A 25812-nucleotide genomic window follows, 5' to 3' on the forward strand; every position below is an offset into this window, starting at 1 on the left:
ACGGCACCCCCAACCCAGCCGTGTACTTAGGTGGGAATGAACTTTTCTCACCCATCTAACTGGTATCCTTACCCCATCGAGGAGTTATCTCCTCATGCATCTCCTTTTTTGGCTGGCCACTCCATCCCTCATTCTTTTTTACCCCTTCTCCCAGCCTCCACAAACAGCAACGGCATGCTCCTTCCCCGACGAATTAACACTGTTGTGTAGTTTCTAGACGCCAACGGTACCTGTTTGTACGTATCACTACGCATCATCCCTGTGTATCCCTCGTATCACTTCGTAACCCTGTGTATGATCCTGTACGCGCTTCTTTCACCCCGAAGAGCGCACATAAAGCCACCGAAGATAGGCCTCTTCTTTTAAAAAAAAAAAGAAACTCACCGTCGAAGCTTTCCCCGAAGGAAAGGAAACCTCTTTTTGACGATCACCCCTTAACAGATGATACCAAAAAAGAGGGAAAAAAACCCTAACATAAAAATAACGTGTACATTAAGGCAACCAAGTCGGGTGTGAAAAAAAAAGAAAGTACGGGTGAGAGAGATGCGCAAGGGCTACGCACACAGAAGCCGTGAAGCGTAAAAAAAGGTGGTGCGGGGCGACGTCATCCGACTCACGGTGACTGCAACGCTGGGTCGCTGCGACGAAATTGAAATCGACGCAAACAACGAATTTAAAGTTAACCAAAGAACGGGAACAAGTTGCAAAAAAAAAAAAAAAAAAAAAAAAAAATAAGATAAAATAAAAAAAACTGAAGAGGCATAAAAATCGTATTACTCAACGTCTCAGGCCCCCAACTGGAAAGGCCCATTTTTCATTTTTTGAAACGGTTAAGTACATTCCACTTCGGGGGAGGAAGAAAAGGCGAAAGCAGCTTCACATGCGGGGGGAAAGAAGCAACGGGGAAGGGAGAAACGGAAAAAGCAACAGCGGAATCGCGCAAGACGCACGCAACCAGGTTTTCCACTCGACTCCACAATTCCCGCTAAGCCAACCGGCTGGCTCTCCCGCAAGAAAGCGCCCTGCCCAGTCGCCGGAAGAACACAACTGACAGGCGCGCGTGTGAAGGCCACGCTGCACAAGTCATGACTTCCAACAATATTCATCCCAAGGCAATCTCTCCCCCCTTCCAAATGACAAAATCACATCAAACACTTCTACTTTAACCCCCTGCCAAAGGACCCCATCAATTTTACACCGCATGAAGCCAAAAGGGGAATGGTTAAAAATACAAAATAAGAAATGGAAAGTGAAAAATGAAAAAATAAAAAAATAAAAAAACAGATAACCATATAAAGATAAAAAAAACGAAACGGGGAGAACCAACTGACCTCGAAGGGGAAGTTCTGCACAGAGATCAGTCGGTGATCCCTTGGAGAAGGAAAAGAAAGAAAAAAAAAAAAATGAATGGTACAGTCGAAACCTTCCTTGATACAAACCCCTTTTTTTAATCCCCAGACTTTTAAGCACTCGTATGAAAGAGAACACAGATTTTGATTTAATAATGGACAGCGTAGAGAGGGACCTACGCTCCGCCGCGAGGAGGGATAGCGGTAGTGACACCGGAAGTTTTTGTACCAATCGGAGTCGTCACTCAAGCCGTCTCCCCAGTGGGAAATCCTCCCAAAAGTGTCCATGCGAACCGCCACAGAAGGCACACACGCACAACCACCGACGCGTCCTCAAGTGTGTGCTGAGAAGAGGCACTAGGAGAGATTCCTCAGGTGCCTCCACCCACCAAGAGAAAGATGCACACACGACGGAAGGTTATCCGGTCGACGAAGCGGTGACGAATTGCACCCCAAGTGGGATGAACCAAAAGGAGCGCACAGATCGCACCGATTGGAAGAAGCATAATAAGCTAGCAAAGAGAACAACCGATGTGGCGACCCACACCACGGCACCACAACAGGTACAAGGCTACGTCCATGATGACAGAGATGATGTGTTCCGGTGCACGGAGGAAGCGGCCAAGCTGGAAAAGAAGCAGAAGAGGAAAGGAGGAAAGTCGCGACCCCCCGCATCAGAAGTAGACGCGCAAAGGGACGAACCCGCGAAAGGGACGCCTGTTTCGTGTGCGATCAGCAGGGGGTGTGTGAAACACCCTGTCCAGTGTGAAGGCGATGAGAGTAGCTACGGTGATGATAGCAACCGTGATGATAGCAACCGTGCGGGTGACGACAACGAACATGGTAGCAGCCCCCCCGACCGCTGTCACCACCCCCGCCGAGTGGACTCGAACGAGGAACACAGAAGGAAGCTCATCATTTACAAAAAAAAAGTGAACCAAGTGAACAAAATTCTGTACAATATAAACTGCTTCAACAAGTTTAACAGTCTTGAGTTAAGGAAAGGAATGTCACAAAATAAGAAGCAAAAGGAGAGGGACGCGGTAGAACCCACCTTTTCCGTCACCCCTTTATCGAGGTATGCACAGAAGGGAAGCCCCACATCCCTCATCACCTATGCTCTCCACCCGAAACACCTGTCTCTGCACAATGAAGAAGATGCAAGCAGCAAAGACAATCCATCCAGTGCGATGCATCAAGCCCTTCGCAACTCCCATAAGGGAAAAGATACAACTGCTTTATGTAGAACCCGTACCAATCTTCACATGGCGTACCACACCTCTGATCGCCGAAGTGGAGAGGACTCGCAACCCCCCGACCAAATCAGCGTCAACAGTATTTGTGAAGAGGATGCAACCCCAAAAGCGCACTCCAGGGTGCTCTCCCAGCTAGCCAAAATAAAGCAAAAGAGACTAGAACAGCAGATGCATCTGACCGATTCTAAATGATATAAAAGATTTCCTCAAGAAGAAGAAGAAGAGGAAAAAGAAGGAAAGTGGTGGCAGCGAGGTGGATAGCGAGACGGCTGATCAGGGTGCGAACGGAGCGGAAGAAAACTCTTCCACCAGTCTCCACGTGCAAGTTAACCGGGGGGAGAAGTCCCAAAAGGATGGTAGTAAATACAGCACAACCTTGACGAACGGCCAAAGGATGCAAAATCGAAGCGAACGGGGCGTCAACCCCCCCCAACAGTTCGAAACTCCTCAGAGTATCTTCCCAGCAGATGTCACAAACGGAAGCGACATTGCGATGGATACGAAAAAGACTGCCCTGGTAAGTGGACGTGGTGAAGGGGAAGCAGCGACTCTAGTAACCCTACCCTCGATAAACACAATCAGCAGTATCAGGAAAAATTCCTCTCACAAGATGCACCCCTCGTGCGAAAAGGAATACATCTCATTCGATGGAAAGGATGACATTTTGGTGTCCACTCCAGGAACAACTATGACTACTGAAGCAGTTGCAGGGGGTGACAAGAAAAATAAACGGAGACAGAAAGGAGGAAAAAAACATTCCCATCTGAATAAATGCCAAGAGGTGGGTAATCTGGATAATCAATCAGAAACCAGTTATCATCACCCAAATGGAGACAAACATCTGGAGAGTGCCCATTTGGATAATGTCACACTCAGTTCGATGTCAAATCGAGGGGGTCAGCCTCACGTCTCTATAAATGACGGAGCGAGCGAGCCGTCCACATCTAGTACGTCACCTTCACAGCTAAATTATAAACACATTTCGAAAAAGAAAGAGAAGAGGAATAGGATGACTTATCAGGAGAGGGAAACTATTGGTTCCCATGGGGGGGGACAACCCACTTCTGCCCTGTTGCATGTAGCTAGCCAAAAGGGGCGAGATCAAAATGGTACAGCTTCTAAACCCAGGAATGATTCCATAGGGCACGCCCAATTCAGCAGTTTGGCTGCTTCAAACATGGACGTAGAGACGAACGAAGGAAGAGAAGCAGAACAGAAGAATGAGAACAAAAGGGGAAGTAAAAAAAAGAGAAGGAAGAGCAAGCGTTTCCCCCCGTCGAATGGTGCAGATAACGCCAAAGGTGAAAGCATCACTAGATGTGAAAGCATAAATAAGGGTAAAAACCTGAGTAACCTTGAAAGTAATCAACCGGAGGCATCCCAACTGAGCAGGGATGAAACAAACCAGTCGGATTGTCCCTCCAACTCGCGAGATTATCACACAAGCGAATCTACATCACACGCCAAGGCTCTCCCCAATGTGCGTCCTATATCACTCACGTCGAATGTAGCTAAATCGGAAGAAACTGTCAATACGAAAAAGAAATATCAAACGGAAGATCATCTAGACAAACTATCACCACAGAGTTGTGACGAATTGCCCAACACTGAGAACCTCACCAATGCAAGTGGGACTAAAAAAAAAAAAAAAAAAAAAAAAAAAAAAAAAAAAAAAAATTGTACTGAAGAGGTGGACACAAAGGAGTGGCGGCTTGAATCCACCGACCAGCTCCTCAACTCAAATGAACAGAATAAAATAGGTGAGTCCCCCGAGGAGACAACACTCTACCCGCTTGAAGACAAGGAAAAGGAGTCATCTCCCATAAGGCGTGGAACCCCCCAAGTTGAACATGCCTTTGACGAAAAAAGTAACCCCAAAAAGGCATCCAAAAGAGGCTCAAAAAAATCTGCTACGCGGGAAGGGGAAGAAGCAGTAGACTTGCACTCAACTCCACAGGCAGTGGCGTCTAATGCGAGCGTCCAGGAGGTAGACCGAAGCCAATCGGGAAATACCCCATTTGGTATCAGCCAAGTGGGTGGCAACCAGCCCAGTGTGAAGCAACCGCCCTCTAACCAACAGCACTCCAACCATTCGCGTGCCCCCCCCTTGCCCCCAAGGAAAGGGACACCCAAGGGGGGACAGCGAAAGAAGGATCATACACAACCCCGGCAAATTCATGTAAACGACTCAGCCGCCATGCAGCCCATCATCTGCACATCAGTTAGCACTTCTTCCAACATAACCCTGAACCCACTTCCTGTGAGCCATGGGTTCTGCACCCCCCGAAATTTATCAAGCGTGAATCAAACAAAACAGGATAGATTCACCAGCGAAGATAATGTTATTTCCCCAAATGTATCGGCTCAGGAAAAGAAGAGTAACGTCACTGGGGTGGACTCCTCTTCTGTTAATGTGCCTCCTCGTGATGGCCATTTTGATGGGAGGAGTGTACACGAACAAGTAGACAGAAGTGTGAACGGAGGAGACAATCGAAGCAGCCAACGAAGCGGAAGCCAGTACAGCGCAAGCCCAAACAACGATAGCCGCCATAACCGCCATAACCGGGACAGCCATGAGGAGGGGGACTACTCCGCAGACGTGCTCAGCGACGACGTCAGCAGCTTCGCCTCGAGGGACTACGCCAACTACGTGAACTACATGAACTACGTAAACTACGTCAATCGAATGAACCCAATGAGGCAAGGGAATCGCCTAAGCCACGCAGATCTCCTAAGCCATGAGGATCGCCTAGGACACACCAACAGGGCGCTCCCTCTGCGAACACGCAGAAAGGGGTTCCCACCGAGACACTTAAAATGGAACTACCCCTCTGGGGTCAGCACCCTCTACGTGGAAGACCTATGGAGAAGCGAAAATGAAGGTGCCCCATTCAACAGGGAACCCTACTTTAGCGATTTTAAACGTGGATACGCCAATTATATGATCAGCGAGGGGGGCTTCGGTGGAATCGGCGGAATGAGTGCAATCAGCCGAATGAGCGAAGTTGGCCGAATGAACGAAGTTGGCCGAATGAACGGCGTGAGCTGGATGGGAGGTTCCCACAACTTTGGCAATGGAAACCGAGTGGGCCGCATGACCGAGCTCATAGACGGACAAGGAAGCTTCCTCTCAAGAAGACAAAACGACGTACGTAGGAATAAACCGCGTCGGCTACTTCAGCAGATGTGTCACCCCCCTCAGCAGCTTCCTATGCCCCCCAACAGCAACCCCCCCTCGTATGGAAGCCATTACGGAGTGAAGACCTTTCCGAGTGGTGCAGCCCATTGGAATAATTACCCTGATGTAGGTAGAAGCGTCAGGGGAATGAGCAATGAGGATGTGCTCCCTGTAGAGGCATCTCCTCCTGCCGCGCCAGATGAAGTAGGGAGGTATGCCCCCAATGTGTGTGACGATCCAAGGAGAAAAAACAGCACTATTTCTCATAATGACGACCTCCATTACAGCATTTGTACTTCGATCCGAAGTAGCAACAGAGCATTTAATAAAATTGGACCCCCTCACAGTGACTACCATTATGTGCACAGGAAAGGAGATCCGTATGAGGACGCGAAAGGGACATATCGCCACGTTAAACATGACCCGTTCGCATGCAGGCATCTGAGTTACCTAGGAGGGTATAACCTTGGAGTGAAAACCCTATGGGATGGTGCCCCTTACAATAATCCCCTGGTTGTTCCTTTTAACAAAATCGGTCTGCCCCCGATTGGAACCACCGAAAGAGGTGCGCAGCATAGCATCGGCTGGAGCGGTCACCTCGGCGGGAGCAACGCGAACGTAGGAAATAACTTCCCCGTGGGGGATAACTACCCACCAGGCAGCAGGCCCATGATGTCAAACCCACAAGGATCAAACACCGCCCCCCTGTACCCAGACCCAACCGCTTCCCATCAGACCATCCAACTGAACCGGGAAAAAATGACATTTCCCCCTGCGTACAAGTGGGACGTCTACGCCAAATTTCACCTAAGAAAGAAGAAAAAATATCTCAACGATGAGCAGTACAGACAAAGCGGCATGTACAGTGCAGACACAAGTGTCTATTTTTCGAACGACATTAACAGATTTAATGCCATGTGTCCCCTTGAGTACAGCCGTCTTGTGAACACATTTGCTGGCTCGTATGGCAACCCATCCCACGCCTTCTACCATATCCCCTATGACGTCATTCCCCCCATGGGAATCCTTCTACGAGATTTCCACCCCGTTAGAAGCGCCCCGCATTTTGCGAATCTTACCAAGGAGGGGAACTTCGCCAAGGGGGACATCCTCGGTGAGAACTATCGACCAAGTCAGCATACGACGTATCAGCAGGGAAGAGATGCACACGTGGGGTACTCACAAGAAGGAAATGCTAACGTAAGCTACCCCCATGAAGGACTTCTCCCCCCTCTGGACGAGCCGCACATCTCCCAAAGTGCCAACCCCACCCCGTCAGGATGCCCAAGTGAAACTGGGGAAGCCACGAAACCGGGGAACAACAACACCTCGAAGGAGAAAAGAAAAAACAGGGGCACTCTGCCCAATGGAAGCATAGTAGAAGAAGAAAAGATCCCGGAGCGACAACGTCCAAGTGGGCACAAAATGGAAGAGGAAACTAAAAGGGATGTCAAATATCCGGATAGCCACATGGTAAATCAAACTGAGTCGAAAAACTTCCCATCTGGTGATGACTCAAGAGTGCCTACCCAAGAGGACCTATCGAATGGGTACGAAGTCATCGACAAGGGGGGAGCTCCACCAGTGAGACTCCAGAAAGAGAAGAAGAAAAACAAGTTAGCATTTCCGAATCAGAAGAATGAAGATAAGACAAACGACTATAACGAAATGGTAAGGAAATACAACGAACTTAAAAAATGCAGCCATGGAAACGTCTCAGTGGAAAAAAATGATGAGGAGGAGGACTACTCGGTAGAAGCATCCACGATGGGTGCAGCGTCTTGTTTTTTCTCCAAAGTAAAGGGAAGGAATGCGAAGCAGCATGACAAGGGGGAGACCACTGCCATGCAGGGCATACACAACGACGAAGCCTACCCCCATGAGTATCCTAATCATGACGTGCACGAATCCTATTCATACGTTCCGCTAAACGAGAAGCGGATGAATGATAATAGGAGGAAAAAGAAAAAAAAAAAAAAAAAAAGAAGAGGCGAAAAAATGGAGAACAGGTGACATCAAATGGGGAGGCCGCTCAAAAGGGGGCCATGGCGCATACTGGGCAGGCCTCTAAAAATAGCGCACTTCTTCAATGTAATGATGCCGCCCAAAAGCAGAGAAGCCAAAGATGCGTCACTCTAAGTCACTACGATAAGGTCTTCGCGAGAAGGAGTCACCTTATCCTCCCAAACGACAGAAGAATTTTATCTCTAAACCTGTATGAAAAACGAAGGATACATCTGCCGCCCCTCCTCCATTGTACAATTCGGAGGAACAGCGCCGTTAAAGTGGGTCCTTCCCCCCCAATGGGAGTACTGCCCCCTACCGTACTTCACAGATATGATGAGCAGAACAACACACCAACCGCTCCCCTCCAAACGGATTTCTCCCTCCTGTTGCGAAAAACAGAAGAACTACTAATCGACCTGCTCAGAAAGGTAAAACCGTCCAAAGATATCAAACGAACGAAGCGAAGGATCTTCTCTCTTTTGTCTAAGCTAATAAAGCACTTGTTCAGGTGTGACATCAAAATATATACCGTTGGTTCTAGTGCCTACGGGGTGGACTCAAAAACAAGCGACCTCGATATCGTCATTCAGGCCAATCGCTACGACCCCAAGTATATCCTGCGCAATATTTACGACTACATCGTGGAGATGAAGACAAGGCGGGAGAGAGAGGAAAGGGAAAAAGAAAAGCATCATGAAGCAGTGGAGAAACAAAACGAACAGGAGGAGAATCCAAACGGCAAGGATGCCAACGACAACCCCGCAACCAACTCAACAATCAACGTGACAACAGATGAGTGCCATTTGGACGTCCCTAACAAACGGAACAGCACAGATACCACCCCCCTACACCCATCCGAATGTGCCTTCTTCGACAACGTACAGCTACAATTGGTCGATTCGGCCAGAGTCCCTATCCTAACACTGAGAAAAAATGACATCGTCTGTGATGTCTCTGTTAATACAGACAACTCATTGAAGCACACTGAATTTTTTTTAAGTATTTTAAAATGTTTCCCTAACTTAAAAAATGTCATGAGGATACTGAAGCTCCTTCTCAAAGTTAGGACCCTACCATCGATGAAACAGGGGGGACTGCCCACCATCCTCTGGATGATGCTCTCCGTTTGTTATTGCAGGCTTCCAATAGAGAGCAGTTCATTTTATAAATCTGGCGAGAAATACCCCTTGAGGGAGAATGACCAAGAAAAGGATCAGAGGGGGATGAAAAATTGCCAGAGAAACGGGAAAGAAGGAGAAACCTCCATTGCTACATGCGCAGTTACCACTGCTACGGATGAAGCGGGTGCAATCCTCCCGTGTGTTGCTCACATGTCGACAGTTCCATCGAAGGGAACAGATACACACCACCTCAAAAGAACAGGCCCATCAGGTGACCCTCTCTGTTCTGTCGACGGAGAAAAAAGTCAACACCTAAACGGTGGTTACTACCCTGAGGGGGAGCCAACCCGTATTATGCAGAAAAAACCCATCGAGTGGAGCCCCGGAAGTTGCAGAGAAAACACGAAGAGGTCACCTCTTACAAAACGGGGAGGCAGAGATATTCTGGGTGAAGAGGCAGCCCCCCATGGCAACCCTCCCATTAATACAGACACGAAAACGTTGGAGAACTCCACGCACAGAGAAGAATCACAACGAGGCAATCAATCGAATGCTCCAAATAAGGAAAACACAAAAGAAGAGAGATATATCAGTGGAGAGAAAAAAACTGAGGGCAAATCGCCAGCCGATGTAAAACACAAGAAACGATTGAACGATGTGACGACTTCACCTGGTTACTTCGCTCAGACGGGTGAACTACGTAGCAGCTCGCTTCCACACCACGGGGGGAGATATCACAGGGGGGAAAAAACCCCCAAATCGAACGATCCAAATAAGACACTTCATTACCGCCGTAGCAGTGAGGGGCATCTGCACAGAGGACTCTCTATCGACTCAGCTGGACACGAACCCCAAAGTGCCATAGACGATCGTGAAAAAGGAGATACCCTCCCCAGTGGTGAAGCCAAATGCAAAGTGGATGAGATGCACATCGGCACGTCGATTTCGTCAGGAAGGTCGCCAATCCCCAATGGGGGGGTCAACAGTGCGCTTTGTGAGAAACCCATGGAGAGGGATGACAAAAAGGAGGAGGACGAGATTGAAGAAGGCATCGAAAAGGAGATCGAAAGGGAAACCCAAAAGGAGGCCGAAAAGGATGAAAACAAAAACGAAGGCGTCTGCAAAGATCAAACGGGCGAAAAGGACCAAACAGGACAGACATGCCAAGCGGGCCAAACCGCGGCCGATTTCTCCAGCATGTCGTGCCACTTAGTAGAGAAGATATTCTCTCAAAACGAGTACGAAGAATCAAGCGTCAACTCGTGCTGCCATCATTACGCAGAATCGTGTAAACAAGATTGGGAAAGCGATGTAGGGGGAAGCGATGGTGTAGGGGAACCCGAGCGCGTATCGGCGCTTCCAATGCACTGCTCCCAGCGGCTCTCCAGCTGCTGTCGCCCCAATTGTTTCGATTCCTCCCTTACACAATCGACAAGGGGTAAGAACCCACACACACACCAGCAGAAGCGGAAGAGAAACATCCTAAAGATAATGCACCGTAATGGTAAAATCCTGTCCCAGTTCGAGCCCCCCATGGGAGTCGCACCCAATGAGGAGGGAAAAAATAAAGGCCCCGCAAAATGTGTGATGAATCCGAAAAGTGGACGAAGAAAAGACTTCAGAAATAGCCTCATTGGGAGGGAAGACCAGCCTGAGGAGAGCCACAGCGCAGTCAGCGAGAGCCATCTGATGGCTCTCGCCCCTCTGTTTTACTCCCTCATGATTCTTTTCAACGAACTGAACTCCAGAAAGAAGCTAACCAAAACGATAAACATCATCGATGAGGAAAAATGTCACCTGAAGAATACAGACGAAATCAACAAAAGATTGCTGTCGTCTGTGTGCCACGGGGGGGTTTGGGACGAGCTCCTTACTCTCTACGACCCCATTTATAGCTTTAACTACGAAAGGTACATTTGCCGCGCGAGCGGCCATGTGGAGGGCGCTGCGAAGGGGCATACGAACGGCTATGCGAGGGGCCATACAAACGGCCATACAGACGGCCATACAAACGGCCATACAAACGGCCATACAGACTTCCATGCGAACGGCTATGCAACCGCTGCTACACCTGCGGACGCCGGTAGGCCCACCGACAGGGACGCTGTCACACCCGAAGAGCAAACCCAGACCCGTCTTACGAAAATGACAGAAGCCAGCCACATGTATAGAGAGAACTTTGGGACAGACTGCTACCCGAGGGACGACATCACGTGTTCAAGATGGTCCAAAGAAAAAACAAAAAGTCTAACCCCTGATGAGTGTCCTAAGAGTGGAAGCTCCACTGCAATGACTTTCTGCAATGCCAGGGAGGTACACCAAATCCCCTGGAAGGATCAAGGCGAAGAGGATACAAATGTGGAAAAGCAGGTGGAGAAAAAAAATAAAATCACAAGTGAGTCCTTCTTCTCAATGCTCGGCGATGTAACGGCATTTTATAAAATAGACAGAGGGATACACTCAGAGAAACGCTCACGTAAACATGAGAGTGTAGTGAATGGAGGTGCTCATTCCGTGAGCGCAGATCGAGTGAAGTGTGGTAGCCAGCCATATTCGGATCATCCCCCCTCGAAGGAAGTGAAAGGTCCTTTGGTTGGAGATACTGTGAACACGTGTGATGCAACCAACCCAGGGAAGGAAATTAAAATCGGCGAAAGGGTCGCCAGCGGGTGCTCCATCTCGACCAGCAGTAGTAGCAGCATTATGGGAAGCGGCATACGAAGCGACATCCGACGGGGCAACGATATCCACTGGATCAACCTACACAAATCGCATACTCCTGAGGGCTATTTTTTAAACGGTGAGAAGAGGACCCCTCCTCCTGGTGGAAGGGCCAACCATGCGATAAATACAGACATAGAAACTGAAGTTGACGTAGCAGAGGAAGAGGATAAGAAGAACCTGTTGCTTCTTCCGAGAGCACCCCAGTTAGACTCTCAATGCAACATCGCAGGTGGGGCGCCCCCCAGGAGGGACTCATATGAGGATGCTAAACAGCCTAGTCAGCTCTACTCACCTCATCGAAATTATAACACAGGAATGGTAGAAGCATGTGGAGGGTATATATCAAACGGGTTTAAGGCATCTCCTCAGGGCCCAATGCGCAAAGGAGATCGCCCCTCCATGAGCGAAAATCCCCCAACGAGAAGAAGAGAGCATCATATGAATGACGAGGAAGTAACGGCAACCATGGTGGATTCACTTCGTCCCAACGTCGAACGAGTTACTCATTTCTCCGCCAGCCGCTCCAACATTGCCTGGGGAAGTCTTCTCCATCTCGATATGCGCAACCCCGCTGTAACTACGTCCGGAAGTTACTTCACTGGGGTCCCCCTGGCGAGCTCATTCTCCCCCGGCGACAGGATATTGCCTCCTAGCATAGACAGAAATTTTAGGATTCATCAAAGGGCCCTCCACATATGCTCCAACGAAATGGATACTTATATGAGTCAACACCGATGCAGCGTCACATCGAATGAGCAGAATGCAAGCGGCTTCAAGTTCAACCATAGCAGACACCTCACAAATAATGGATTGGCAAAAGAGGAAAAAAATAACAAATTGGGTAATCGCGTGGGAGGGGGAACAACCGCACGGACTTTCATTCAAACGAAGAAAACCATGCGGACATTCGAAAAGAAATACGAACAGAATATCGACTTGGCAGGAAGGGTCAGCAGCGCCACGTGGTTGATATATCTCTATGAGCTGAAGCGAGCTAGCTTTTTTATTAACTATTACCTGCACCATTTGCATCTGTTCATCTGTTTTAAGAAGCATTTCAATGGGGGTGGAGAAGAAAAATCAAATGGGCCGGAAGGCACCCAAAATGGGCTAGAAGCCACCCAATATGAGCCGCAAACCACCACTAATAGGGACCACCAAGGAACAGATATGCCAAACCCCCCCTACGACGCACAAACGAGGATCATCAGAAACTACGAGGTATTGCAAAAGAAGCAGTGGCTCACCATCAAGATAAAATCAAGAGACGAACTGGCAGATACAGACAAATCAAGTCTTCAAAGGGGGGGGAAGGTCGCCTTGCCACATGCAACCTTCCCATTGCTCAGCGAGACGGAGCAGCCAATCGTCATCGACAAATATGACCAATTGGATCTCTTTAAGAAACAGTCACCTCAAGGGGGAAAGAAAATCCACAGCGATGAAAAGATGGAGAAAACAAACAACCTGGACCCCATTTGGAAAATCATCCTGAAGTGCATTTTGCAAAATCTAAAATGTTGCATCCATGCACTGTTCGAACGGATAGAAGGAGAAATATATGTCCTTCCCTTCCGTCCTCAGCTGGAAACTTCTCGGGTGTGCAGAAACAGTAAGGAGGAGGTACCTTCCAAGGGGAATCTTCCCAATGATGGAGAAAGGGAACAACGAGGAGGACCATTTGCAACCCCAAGAGGAGAAAGCACCGAAGATTGTCGCAAAATGGACGCACTTCCAACCGATGCCGAAACGCATAGCCAAAAAAGCATGGACGCAAAACATCACAACGACAGAGGACGCATTTTGGACGACCCCACAGATGCAGAGAACCAATTCGCCCTTGTCCTGATAGAGGGAAAACTAGTGTTCGTTAAATTCGTCAAAATTTGCATCGATCGGAATAAATTTTGGGACGAAAGCTTTCTCTGCAGGAGAGACATCAGGACAGTCATCCACGCCAAGGCTCTGGATGTCCTCTTCATTTCAAACAAGGCAATTAAAACGGAGCACAGGAAAAAAAAGAAAAAAAAAAAAAAAAACCAAGATGATAGAAAAATTCACCCAAACAGTGACACAAACGCGAATGGAAATCTCGAAAAACGAATTTGCACCTCCAGCGATACGTCTGACTTGGATCAAATGCTGCTAGAGGATAACTCCTTGGACGAGGATGAGCCCTTCTGCATGAGGGACTCTACGTTAAGTCACTTCCCCTGCGCTGATAATGAGAACGTTCAAAAGGATGTTGCTTCCCCCGGGGGGGAGATCAAACGCCAGGAAGCCGCTACGAACGAGCCCAAAGGAAAAACGAATCAGCTACCCGAAGAGACCAACCATTACCTTGAGGACCAGGCGAAGAGGACCATGAAATGCTGGGATTACAAAAAGGAGAAACTGAAAGCAAAGTGCAGTAATTTTATTTACAACTCGAGAAATGACTACCTTGGCCTTCTGGTGGAACAGAACGGGGGGGTCAGGGATCGGATGGTCCGGGGGAAGGCAGGTCAGCCGGGTCAAACAAGTGAACCGTGCGAGTCGCTGAACCCAGAGGAGCCGCCCAAACCAGATGACATATTCCTCATCAACCCGTGCAACTTCGTAACGCGTGTGAACATAAAGACAGTGTACCTACGTCGAAGAAACCTCAACGAGGAAGTGACAGGCACCATTTGCGAAAGGGCTCACCTGAAGGAAAGTCAGATGAGGAAGATTTCCATGCTGCGCAAAGAGGGACAACCCCTGTCGGGAAGCACAGTACCGTTCGACGGAACGGAACAGAGCAACTGCCAAACAAAGGAACAGAAGGAGACACCACTGACCAATGACGACATATACTGCGTACGAATCATCCCAAGAAGCGAAATAATGAGATACAAAGAACTAATCCGGATTACGAAAAACAGTCCCTTTTATCACAGGAAGGCCAAGCACATTTCTAACAATGCCAATCCCCCCTTGCAGCAACCTGTGAGTGTGTGTTACTTCTGTCAAACCAAGGGAACCTTTAATGTCAAAACGAGCCACTTTACCCTTTCCCATGTGGACACCGATGTTGCGGAGAGTATCACCCAGTTTCTCCGTCAGTTGATACATGGGAAGTGTGTCTCTCCGCAGCTGGAGCAGTAGAAGCGCAGGGGGGGACTGCCTCCAATGCAGCAAAAACATACGCACGCCCAACTAAGAACACTTGTCTTAGGCTGCCATTCCTACCTTCCTTCCTCCTTTGCAAAGACGTAGTGCCAAGAAAACGCAGCTTATGTAAGACCCCCACCGGAAAAAAAAAAAAATTAACCACGCTCACCTATCCCGTTTTTACAAGGCAGACATCCCACATCGTCGTTGTAATTAATGAGTAAACACATCTTGTGTTTTTTTTTTTTTTTAAGTTTATTTTTTTTTCTTTTTTGTTAAGCTGTTCTTTCTTCTTTCCATCGTGTGGTATTATTTTGTTGTCTTTATTTTCTCCTCGTTAGAAGCAACCCACGTCTTTTTTTTTGTTCCCCTTGTTTTTACTCACCTCGGAGGAGGCAAGCACGATTACAAAGAAATGCGCAAAAAGGATTAAAAAAAAATGCGCTCACGTGCTAACTGGCTAAGGGGCTAATGTATAACTTACCAACCGCAAGCGTATGCTTATGAGAGGCACACGAACAGAACCACACACATGGTTTTTACCCCCCCCAAGTCCTCCGATCCAGGAAGCCAAAAGGAAGAAAATAAAATAAATATAGCCCTTCCGCACATTCAGACGCATGTAAACTCAGAGATACCGAGGTACACCACCTTGTCGTAGAATCCCAATAGGGGAGCAAAAAGTTCCCATTGATGTGCCCCAGTAAGCTTCGCACAAATTAGGGTCACTCAAAATTCTCGCAACAGAAAACCGAACATGTTGGCAAAAACGACCAACGGGGGGTCCGTGGGGGGAATCCCCAATCGGAAAGCTAATTCCTCCCCCTCGTCCATTCTTCTCGGCTAGCCGTGAATTTTGCCTTCACCCCTTCGTACCGTTAGAAAAGATTTTAAAAAAATGCCAAATGGCTATTTAAAGTTCGGTGCTTCAAAATTGAAAAAAAAAAGGAGTTGCAAAAATGCGACATTCACATGTGGGGGAAACACCACAGATACGTATACACACCCATAACTGCATGTACACCAACATGCGCCTAATTTCATTCGGCTCATGTTTCCCTTAAACAACTCCAATGAGGGAAACGTTTATCACTTAAAAAAAAATACTTTACAAATAACTTCACATTTGTTCACCTGCCCTCTTCGCTACTTTTTTTTTCCGCTTCTTTGCTACCCCAGTGGGGGTGCTTCCGGTCTGTTGGCGGTTCACCCACAGGTTTCGCGGAAATGATCCGTCTGTTCATAATTCTTGTTAACTATTTCGCCGAAATCGCCTAACCGTTCATAACTTTTGCAAACATTGCGAGCTCTCCCTTCTCTGGGCACCTCGACGGAGCGGAGTGGGGCTCCCTCACAGGACGCGCTTGTTGGAGACCAAATTCTTGATGTAGTAAATGGTGAAGAAGGACAAAAAGATGAGGACAAACAATTTGATGAAGCAGTAGAGAAAGGCCTTGTTGGTGATTTTTTTCATTTTCTCAATATGTGCTATATGTTTGGAAGATAAATACTTCAATTCGTTCTTTAACCTCTTCGTTTCAGCAACAATTTTGTCGATATAATTGGTGAAGTCTTTTATATGTTCCGATCTTAACGAGGGGCTTTCTCCCAACCCAAGGGCAACCGTTGTGAGTTTTTTTCCCATCCACTTCCTATTTCTCAAGGTGATTGTATACACTCCAATTTTCTGTGTGTAAAAGTAAAAAATGCCTTCATTTGCTTCTTTCTTGTAAATTATTTCTCCATCCGGATCGGTGATAAAAAGCAGAATTTTATTATCATCAGATTCATTGTTGGAGTAAAACACTCCTCGAAAATAAGTGTTCAAATCGCTTATTTCCTCAAAAAGATATTCCTCTGAATTTCCTTGAATTTCAAATGTTAACAAAGTAGATGGTTCAAAATTCTGCATATTTTTATTCCATATGTTTGTCAAGTCCTCATCTCCCTCAGCATTATCATCGTTATCGAAATATTGGTAATCGTTGGCATCAGGTTTCATTCCGCCGTCATTTCCACTATTCAGCTTGTCATTTCTTTTGAACTCTCCATTATCTGCTCCTCCCTTGCCATAGTTGTCAAACATATGTTTGTTATTCTCTAAATCTTCATCGTGAAAATTCTTTTCAAAGTTATTCAATTCATCCATAAAATTGTCTTCATCTTGGTTGTCTCTCATGTCCTTTATGAATTCATCAAAATGGCTGTCTTGTCCTTTTTTGTTTTTTTGTTTTCCCTGTTCGGGTGGTTTCGTTTGTCCTTTGGGAGTGGCACCTCCCCTCGGATCTTTCTTCTTCCCTTTCTGGCTGCCCTTTCCACTCGTACCAGCACTTCCGCTCGCTTCATTTTTGCCCTGCTTACTTGCGCCTCCCCCCTTCCCGCTCTTTGCATTCCTGTTATTATTTCCCGCTTTGCTATTTGACGACACCTCATCTATGCCCAGGAGCACAACTAGCAGAAACAGCAGGAGCAACACCAGAGGGGCGGAGGTACGCATTTTATTTTCGTTTTCTTAAATGTGGGTGATGCCTACTTGCGAGCTTCACCTGTCCGTGTGCATTCTTGTCGGGGTGGGGGTGGGCGCGTCAACTCAACACAGGGAAGCTCCGACGTTCCACCGAGGCAAACTTCTGCCGCGGCTTACGCAGGTAGGTAAACTACTGCGACGAGACTCTACCGCTAGTAGAAATAGAGCTGAACAAGGCCAAAGAAACTAACCGGCCAGTTGCTAGCCGCCCGAGCCTACCGCGCAGCGACAAAGGGTTGACGGAACCCTCCGCAGAGTTGACCCACGCCGAGACAAATTAGAAGGAGTCCCCAAATGAGAGTTCCTATTCGGTTGTAAAATTTTGCAAAACATTTGCCTCACTCAACAGGGACGAAGCGGACGTGCGGAAAGGGGGGCAGCTCGTGTGAAAAATACGATGCGATAGAATTGAGGCCATCTGACGCCCTATGGTGAGAAGATGTTATACATATATAACACTGCTACACAGCGGTTTCATATCCTTGCACGCGCAAGTGGCCAATTCACAACACGATGCTCACTAACCGCTGCAGCACTAAGCTGCCAAAATGCTCTGCTATGCGTTCGTGTCGAACTGGGCATAAAAAGGGGAAGAGACCCGCGCGACAATACACTTAAATGCACGCAAAGGTCAGTACACAAAGATACTTTTATATACACTTGCGCGTTTATATATTTTGCGCGCATATACTTTGCTTCCTTTTTGGTGCTGACTGGGGGGTGAAATGACAAATGCTCGCTCAAAAACTCTGACGCGAAGACAACTGGTCGCACATGTGCACATATACACGGCTCTGATCCTCGCGAAGGAGTGGCAAATCTTTCCAGGCGCATTGCGAAGGAGGCATATATATACCGCTCGGTAGCATCACCACCCCGATGCAATCGAACCTCAAGTGCCGCTTTAACTTAATGGAAAAAACCGACCACTTCGGATGCACAGATAAGTTTGCCCCAGTGGTGCTCCCCGCAGAAGCGAAAAGAATAAGAAACATTTTGACACGAGGGGAGTTATCATCTCGTGAATCCCTCTTTCCTTGTTCCTCTTGTGTGCCCCTCCCGCGCGGGGACTCCCCGTGCAAAACCCGTCGTGGTGCTCCTTCGTATGAATAGCCGTTAAGACCTTTTCTTTTTTGTCACCACCCGGAGCACATGGCCGTAACTTACGCAAGGAAGAGTCACAATATCAACCATGTGCCTAGCATCCATTTTGGCGCCTCCCTGGGGGGCATTTATCCTCCAAGCTTCGAGGCATCCACCCGAACCAGAAAATACGGTTGGGCCCTCCACCGTGCAACTGCCCACTTACAGATTGATTACCACGTATAGAGTAAGCTACCAAAAGGAGACGCCCCTGAGTGGGAACACCCCAGCAGCACAGCTGCCCATTCGGCGAATTGTGTATCTTTTTTCAAAGGTGAAAAATGCAAACAGGGGAACTAGCCAAATGGAGTTATTAGCAAAAGTGTGTAATAGTGGATAAATGGCTAAAAGTGCGTGGATAAAAATAGGAGGGAAAAAAAAAAAAAAAAAAAATTACATCCTTACGTAAACCAAATTAATCAGATTTTCTCACCTTCCTCTTCAACGCCCTCTGTCTAACTGCCTTGTGTGTCATGAAGGATATGGTGTCAAACCAAAGTTTCGGAACCGCGTTGTAGATGCATATTTGCACTCTGTGCAGGAAATAGGGTGAGGATATAACAGTGCTGGAAGTGCTATTCCCCTCTTTCATCGTTTTAATTGCGCTCTTTGCGTATGCATCCGGCGTTGGGACGAATGCACTGGGCTTCCTTATCTTGGACATCTTCGTCACGATGAATAGAGGCGCGTGGCACTGCACCTGGATGTTCTGCTCCCTCAACTCGACCTGCCATTTAGGGGAAAAAAAGAAAAAAAAAAAAATCCCATGAAAGGAGCCCCACTAAGTGCGTAATGAATGTTCTAATTTTTTACATGCGTCTGTTTGGCTATTGCGCTTGTCCTTGGAACCTTTTTTGGGACGTACACTTAACGAATTGGCGAAGGAAGAAATGGCCTCCTTAACTGACGCATAGACTGTGTATAGGGGAGAGGACTGCAGGGTAGCTGCGCCGCTGGACGTGTACAAAATGAGTCCCTTCTTTTTGCGCAGCATTGCTGGGGGGGCAGAAAGCAAATAAATAAATACATACATAAAATAAAATATATATATACACACATAAATCTTTAAACGCCTATAGCACAAGCACATACATGGCGCAGAGAACGAAACGCCTGCGCTGAATTACCCGGCAACACCAACTTCGTCATGTAATAGGATGCCAACAGATTCACATTCACCAGCTGCTCTATCAGGTGGATGTCCATTTCGTGGAAGTACTACGGAGGGGGAGAGCAGGAATCAGCCAAGAAAAAAGGAGGGAAAAAAAAGCAGAAAAGAAGAAGCTTTCTCTTCACTTTACGGGTACTTTGCGCATATATACACCCGTGAGGTCGCCACTTCCGTCTCCTCCACCGCGCTTCACTGCACTTACCATCGGGTGCGGGTAGGAGACCCCCACATTGTTAATCAAAATTCCGACATCCAATTTTTCGATCTTCTCCTGAATACCCCGATAGGAGTTGAAGCTATTTGTATTATAATCAAACGTTGCATAATCGATCTGTCCCTTGTAGTTCCTGTTTCTGACGAGTAGATCCTCCTTCATGCTCTTTAGCGCATCCTCATTACGACTTATGAGGAACAAATTAACATCTTCCCTTATCAGTGAATATGCCAGGCTCTTTCCAATTCCGTCCGTGCACCCAGTGATGATAACTGTATCGCCATAGCTTCTCAGTCTTCTTACAAATATTTTGCACTTGAGCTAAAAGAAAAGGATGGAGAAGCGCGCTCACGCACGGAGGCACGCACATGAGCTTAGGCAGATCTGTGTGCATTTGTCTACGTATGAAATTATGCCAAATCTGCGGGGAGATAAAAACTCCAACTCGCCCAAGCAGAGATACACCACAAGCAGGAACTTACACAATTTAACACCCAGTAGACAATGCACAAAGCATGTTTTAAAACGACGACTAAACCGATGTAGAGGAAAGGCTTCACGAGGAGCGACGGGATGAATTTAATCATTCTAAGTACGTTCCTTTTGCTTATTTTTTTTTTTTTCCTCCCTTAATTTAAGCCAACCCTGTGATGTCACCTTGATGAATTTTTCTCTCAACAGGAAAGGTGAAAATGTTGTATAAAAAAAAAAAAAAAAGAAAAAGATATATACAAATTTTGTCCCCCCTTGTAACTCCTTTTTTGGTCCTCCAAAAAAGTTAAGCACGTACAAGGAAAAACGTAGGGTTGCAAAACGTGTCCACGTCGGGAAACTACACTTCCATGGAAAAGTCTCTCTATAAGAATCGACAAATTCGAAGGATGGGAAAGTTTAACGACGTAAGGTATATTCCTTTAGCGCAATTCTCCAATATCGCTGTGAAAGAAGTATAAAATGTAAAAATGGGTGAAAAAAGCAGTGGGAACAAAAAGGGGCAGGACTACATATAAACACAAAGCAACATCGCCTCATGATATTATTTTCCACCTTTAAAAAAAAAAAAAGGTTAAGGACGCTTCCCTGGTGGAACAATGCTATGCACACAGCGACGAATGGGGCGAAAATTAAGCATGCATACACGCGGATAATAGCGGGTGCCCCTGGAAACGCAAATTTCGCAGCATCCGCAACGGGCACCCCTATCCCATTCGGCGCATGGGCGAAGCTACCTGCATGACCCCCCGACGTTGCAAATGTCGCCCCTGTGCATATACACATGTAGGTGAGTTTATTTTTAACGGAGTACTCGGCCCCCCCTTTTCGTTGCCACCTTGTAAAAGGCAGTTCCAATTCGTCGCAAAGCGGGCAGGGAGTTGAAAACTGTTTTGCCAAAAGGTGCTTAAACGGGTTTGGCAAATACTCCCACGTTTGGAAAAAAAAAGAAAAGAAACAAAAAAAAATAAAATAGAATAAATAAAACAAAATAGATCATATATAATGTAGAGCGTGCCACGGGCCACACTCATTGCTGGGTCTACAAAACGCGGCAGCGCGATAGTGCAAAGCACGCCCCCAAAGCGGTTCACTACTGTAGGGGCAACTCATAAATAGGCATCCGACGCGAGTTTGTCTGTTCTTCTTCGCTTTTGCTTCATCTCATATGTTCAGGTTTAATGTCACTTGTGCATTTTAATAGCCCCAATGGGGTCACACACCGCAAGCACGGTTTTGATCTGCACCCTGATTAGAAGTTTACTCTGTTCCTACTGTCGCTGCGCAGGCTTTGCACCCCTGTTAAGCGGCCATTCCCACCGGTAGTCCATTCAGAATTGTTCACTCCCCTCAGTAGCCCCCATCAGTTCATCCAACAAATAATTGATTAACTCCGAATCGTCATTATCATCATCAGCGGGCAGGACTTCTATTGTTACGTTCCCCATGTTGTTTTCTACTCCGCCCTTTTGCCCTTCATCATGTATTTCCCTGGATGATCCGAAGAGGGGGCACAGTACAAAGGAAAAAAGCACGCTACAAAGGCTTAGCTTCATTTTTTTCTTCCGGAGTTATCTGGTCACTTCAGAGAGCTGTCCGCACAGATTGACACAGATGAGGGAGGGAAAAATGAGCAGAAAGAGTGGACGGAAAAATAACCCCCCAACGGAACCGCTGAATTCAGAGCGCCAAAATGTAGAGGCTACGGAGCGTATTGTTGAGTCCGATTAGGAATGACGCAAATGAGTTGTTGATGCGAAGGTAAGATCAAACGAGTTAAAGTAAGATTGGACAAAATAAAGCATACCAATGAAGTAAACAAAAATTAAAAACAAATTTTAAAACATCCGGACGGGAGTACGAATATTGGCTTGTACGTACAGCGACAGTTGTGTGCTGCCAAAAAATGAGCGCGACACGTGCACTGTCCCTTTCGCCAAAGGAAGTACCTACGGACAATCGAATACACACAAATGCGCCCTCATTGGAGGAGTGGGGGAAAAACGGAAAGAAACGGAAAAGGATGCGCAATGGGATTGATCAGGTATGTCATTGGCCACTCGGTACCGTCTTATATGGCTACACTTCTTTTGCACAGACGAACATACACAGGTGTGCATACTCCCCGGACTGGCGAAGTGCCAATTTCAGAGAATGCATTTCCGCCCCAAGTGTGCACACGCGTAAAGGGGGAAGTTCGTTCCACTGGAATTTTTGATGTCCATCCAGGTAAGCGCCCTTCCTCCTCTTCTTTTGATTTGGAGCTTCGTGGGGTTACTATTTCATTAGTTGTCTTTTTTTTTTTTTTTGCTTGTTCATAAGAAATGTTCAGCAAGCGAAGCAACTCCGCTTTGGTTGTCTCACCCCCCCTCCAAATCGAATGGCAGTCGTTCATTTTGTGACTGTTTATTATCTTGGGTTTTCCTCCCATTCTGCTTTTCTGGGGATGGCTCTGCCCTTTCGATTGGACCACGTTTGTCCAGTTTGATGTTCCTGTTGAAAAGAAAGACTTACATTTTTGTACACACCTTTCGGAGGTTTGCATCCGGTGAGTCCTCACGCTGTGTAGTGGTGTTCATTTATAAATATACCTATGTTTTCTTTTTTTCTTTTTTTTTCTTTCTTGTTGTGTCGGGAGTTTCCACGTTGGATGCAGGTCTACCGTCGCTCACTTTTAATGAAGAGACGGGATGGTCCCAGGGGGAGGTAAAATGTTTCTCTTTCGTATGTGGCCCTCCCCTAAACGTCCACTTCATTTCGTAGCACCCGCTTTGTCCGCGTCAGTCCCAGTGGGGCGGTCCCGGTAATTCCTCGCTGGGGGGAGCATTTCCGCCCCTTCCTTTTTCACGTGGTCAATTTTGAACAATCTGAATTTGCGAATATTAATTTTGAATCCCTCCTGTTGGATTCTGAAATTTTTTCTTCTTTTCAAGCTTCTGTCAAAATTGAGGATTTTCCTTTTTTTTTTTTTTTTCGCTTCATCCAGTATGCCATTTTCGATGGCTCTCTTGATTTTAATTTGAATCCCTTTCCCATCATCTTCACTCGCGCTGGTCTCGGCACCTGCGGTTGTCTCGGAGTTACACGAGTAGTCTCCTTGGCTTACGTCATCACTTTCCATAACTCCGACCCCTGAAACAGCCATGTTTCGTCCGCTCGGTTTCCCTTTTTGGAAACGAGAAACGTCTTCGTCTGCCTTGAAGAAATGCGCGTGAGTATACTCTCGTATACCCGCGTGTCCAGACGAAGATGGCAGCGCTTACCTGACAGGAACACTCTTCGCCAACCTTCTTATTTGTGCCTCGCATGTGTATTCAGACTGCGCAGACGCGAAAGTGCAGACCTGCCAGGCGAAACGGGCACGGGAGGGGGAAAGAACACACGGAGTGAAGTAATATAATGCAACTTCTTACCCGCAAATGCGGACATTTATTTTAAAACCCCTCCAATGTGTGTCTTCCCTTAGGCCTCATCGAGAAACAATGCAGTGAAACTAAGGAAAGAAAGAAAAAAAAAAACAGTACATCCAATTCATTCCTGTCTTTTTGTTTCATCCCCGAAGGATAAAAAGGCTGTGTTAGAAAATTAAACAGCGCGACGACATAAAAAACAAAGGAGGGAAGGAAAAAAAGAAAAAAAAAATTAAGAAGGCTACTTCAATTTTGTTAAAATGGACACAACTCAAAACGGGCCTCCTTTGTGGTCATTAAAGAGAAGGAGAGGAAATAAAAAGCCGTGGGGAGCCAATGCCCGCAGAAGCATTGCGTGGGTTAAGCGGTAAGGCGGCAAATGAGAGAAGGTGAAAGAGAAAAAATTTTAAATGCCAAAATGTCCAAAATTTAAAGGGGAAAATGCGAAAAGGTGAAAATGATGAGTCTCCACCCCTACGAAGCAGCAATTTGTTGAATGGACGCGCATGCAATTGTCTCTGTGAACAAATCAGCCCCACTGGAAAACAGGCCCACCCCCTGCGCGACAACCGCCGCAAAACGGCTCGCGCTAAGACGAGGCCATTTGGTTTTTCCCCTTCTGAGCTCGTGAAAAAGAAAAAAAAAATAACATAGAATGAAGTGGTGAGAAAAAGAAAAAAGAAAAACTGATTAAGTAATCAAACGAAATGGCCAACTTCTCCGTTAAGGTTTTTAATTCGAAAGAGACCTTCTCCAGCACCTTCTCTTCTTAGAGTGGAACATAACCCATGACAATGCTTACAAAAGTACACACAAATTGCAGCGCGGGTAGAATAATTTTTTTAAATTAAATTGGGGAAAATCTGGTCCTGTTGAAAGGAGCCATGCCAGGAGGGATCCTCGGCTGCTGTCCCGTCGTGGTGTATGTCGATTTGTTCTTCCCGTTTGTGGTGTTCAAAGGGGGGAAGGAAAAAAAGGAGGGCGAAAAAAGGAGAAAAGTGAATTTAAAGGGATTACTACTTCTTTACCGTTTCGTTGTCGTGCCACCAGGTGAGGTACACCAAAGGACATACATTCGAGCACAGAAAAATTTCCGCAGAGACAAATTCTGGCACACACAAATTCGCTCACACCGGTTCCTGGCACAAGTAGGTGCTTCTAATCATGGCAGTTTACTCCCCGTCAAGGCGGCACAAATGATTGCAAAAAGAGCCACATAGACAGGGAGGCTATTCAAACGACGCGTATTGCTCCAAAGAAGCAGAACAACAGAAACATGGCAAGTATTTATATCCACTCCGATATAGTGATGCACGTATAGTGATGGGGGGAAAGATCCACTCTCTTTTTTTTTCTTCACATGGGATTATGTCACTTTTACCAACTTTCCACGTTGAGAGATAAAAGTCCCACAATAGAAAAAAAAAAAAAAAAGAAAAAAACAAGTCACCTAGATGAAGTTATAACATGCCACAAGGCCCACCCTACAATCCTGTGTGCAAAACTAGTAACCCGTATCTTCCCGCATATTTGTTATTTTCAAGAGAGTGGAATTTTTTTTTTCTTTTCTTTTTTCTCTTTTTCACCTCTTCCTCTACATGAGGTTATCCGTATGGGTCTTCAAATATACTCATGACACTATCGAACTTGATATAAAAAAAGGAAAACGCCAAAAGGAATGCATCCTCCGCTTTTCCCTTCCCCTCTGCTTCTCTCGAAATGTGCGCAAGACAGGGGCTTGCATCATCTTGTGCCATATGCACAAGGGAATGCTCTCTTATACTTCTCTACTTGGTTTGTTTAATTTTCTCATGCGAAAATCTTTTGCCTATTTGGACGTCTTGCCAAACGTTGAATTGCAATTTTTCTCGTTTGGGCAAAACTGGTCTGCATGGTTAAGACCTTCACATTGGCTGTCCTTGGCACATGCCTTTTTTTGGCGGTAAAATTGGCCCCACAGATTCGCAGTTTCGCCATTTTTTTCATTTTTTCCAGTTTTGCGTTTTTTTTTTCTTTCTTTTTAATGCCTCTCAAAAATAATAACTATTTGTCACAGTCCACCAGTTTACCTCTCCCCAAGTGATGCAC

The 25812-nt window shown here is 46.6% G+C and overlaps 5 protein-coding genes across 5 annotated transcripts; 1 reads left to right on the forward strand and 4 right to left on the reverse strand.

Moving 5' to 3' along the window:
• Window positions 1-1474: 1474 nt before the first annotated feature.
• C922_04507 (hypothetical protein) lies at window positions 1475-14761 on the forward strand (the record flags this gene model as incomplete). The annotated part of the gene is made up of 4 exons (XM_008820090.1): window positions 1475-2684; window positions 2806-7682; window positions 7847-7998; window positions 8119-14761. The coding sequence occupies 4 exons, from the start codon at window positions 1475-1477 to the stop codon at window positions 14759-14761; spliced, it is 12882 nt and encodes a 4293-aa protein (XP_008818312.1).
• Window positions 14762-16118: 1357 nt separating this feature from the next.
• On the reverse strand, window positions 16119-17264 carry C922_04508 (hypothetical protein; the record flags this gene model as incomplete). The annotated part of the gene is made up of 1 exon (XM_008820091.1): window positions 16119-17264. The coding sequence occupies one exon, from the start codon at window positions 17262-17264 to the stop codon at window positions 16119-16121; it is 1146 nt and encodes a 381-aa protein (XP_008818313.1).
• Window positions 17265-18852: 1588 nt separating this feature from the next.
• C922_04509 (alcohol dehydrogenase) lies at window positions 18853-20409 on the reverse strand (the record flags this gene model as incomplete). Its single annotated transcript, XM_008820092.1, has 5 exons — window positions 18853-19164; window positions 19303-19433; window positions 19565-19655; window positions 19811-20143; window positions 20305-20409. The coding sequence occupies 5 exons, from the start codon at window positions 20407-20409 to the stop codon at window positions 18853-18855; spliced, it is 972 nt and encodes a 323-aa protein (XP_008818314.1).
• A 1236-nt stretch (window positions 20410-21645) lies between these two features.
• On the reverse strand, window positions 21646-21870 carry C922_04510 (hypothetical protein; the record flags this gene model as incomplete). Its single annotated transcript, XM_008820093.1, has 1 exon — window positions 21646-21870. One exon carries the CDS (start codon window positions 21868-21870, stop codon window positions 21646-21648), a length of 225 nt encoding a protein of 74 aa, XP_008818315.1.
• Window positions 21871-23066: 1196 nt separating this feature from the next.
• On the reverse strand, window positions 23067-23459 carry C922_04511 (hypothetical protein; the record flags this gene model as incomplete). Its single annotated transcript, XM_008820094.1, has 1 exon — window positions 23067-23459. One exon carries the CDS (start codon window positions 23457-23459, stop codon window positions 23067-23069), a length of 393 nt encoding a protein of 130 aa, XP_008818316.1.
• Between the last annotated feature and the right edge of the window lie 2353 nt (window positions 23460-25812).

The sequence above is a fragment of the Plasmodium inui genome (assembly GCF_000524495.1).
Source record: "Plasmodium inui San Antonio 1 unplaced genomic scaffold supercont1.24, whole genome shotgun sequence".
Lineage (NCBI taxonomy): Eukaryota > Apicomplexa > Aconoidasida > Haemosporida > Plasmodiidae > Plasmodium > Plasmodium inui.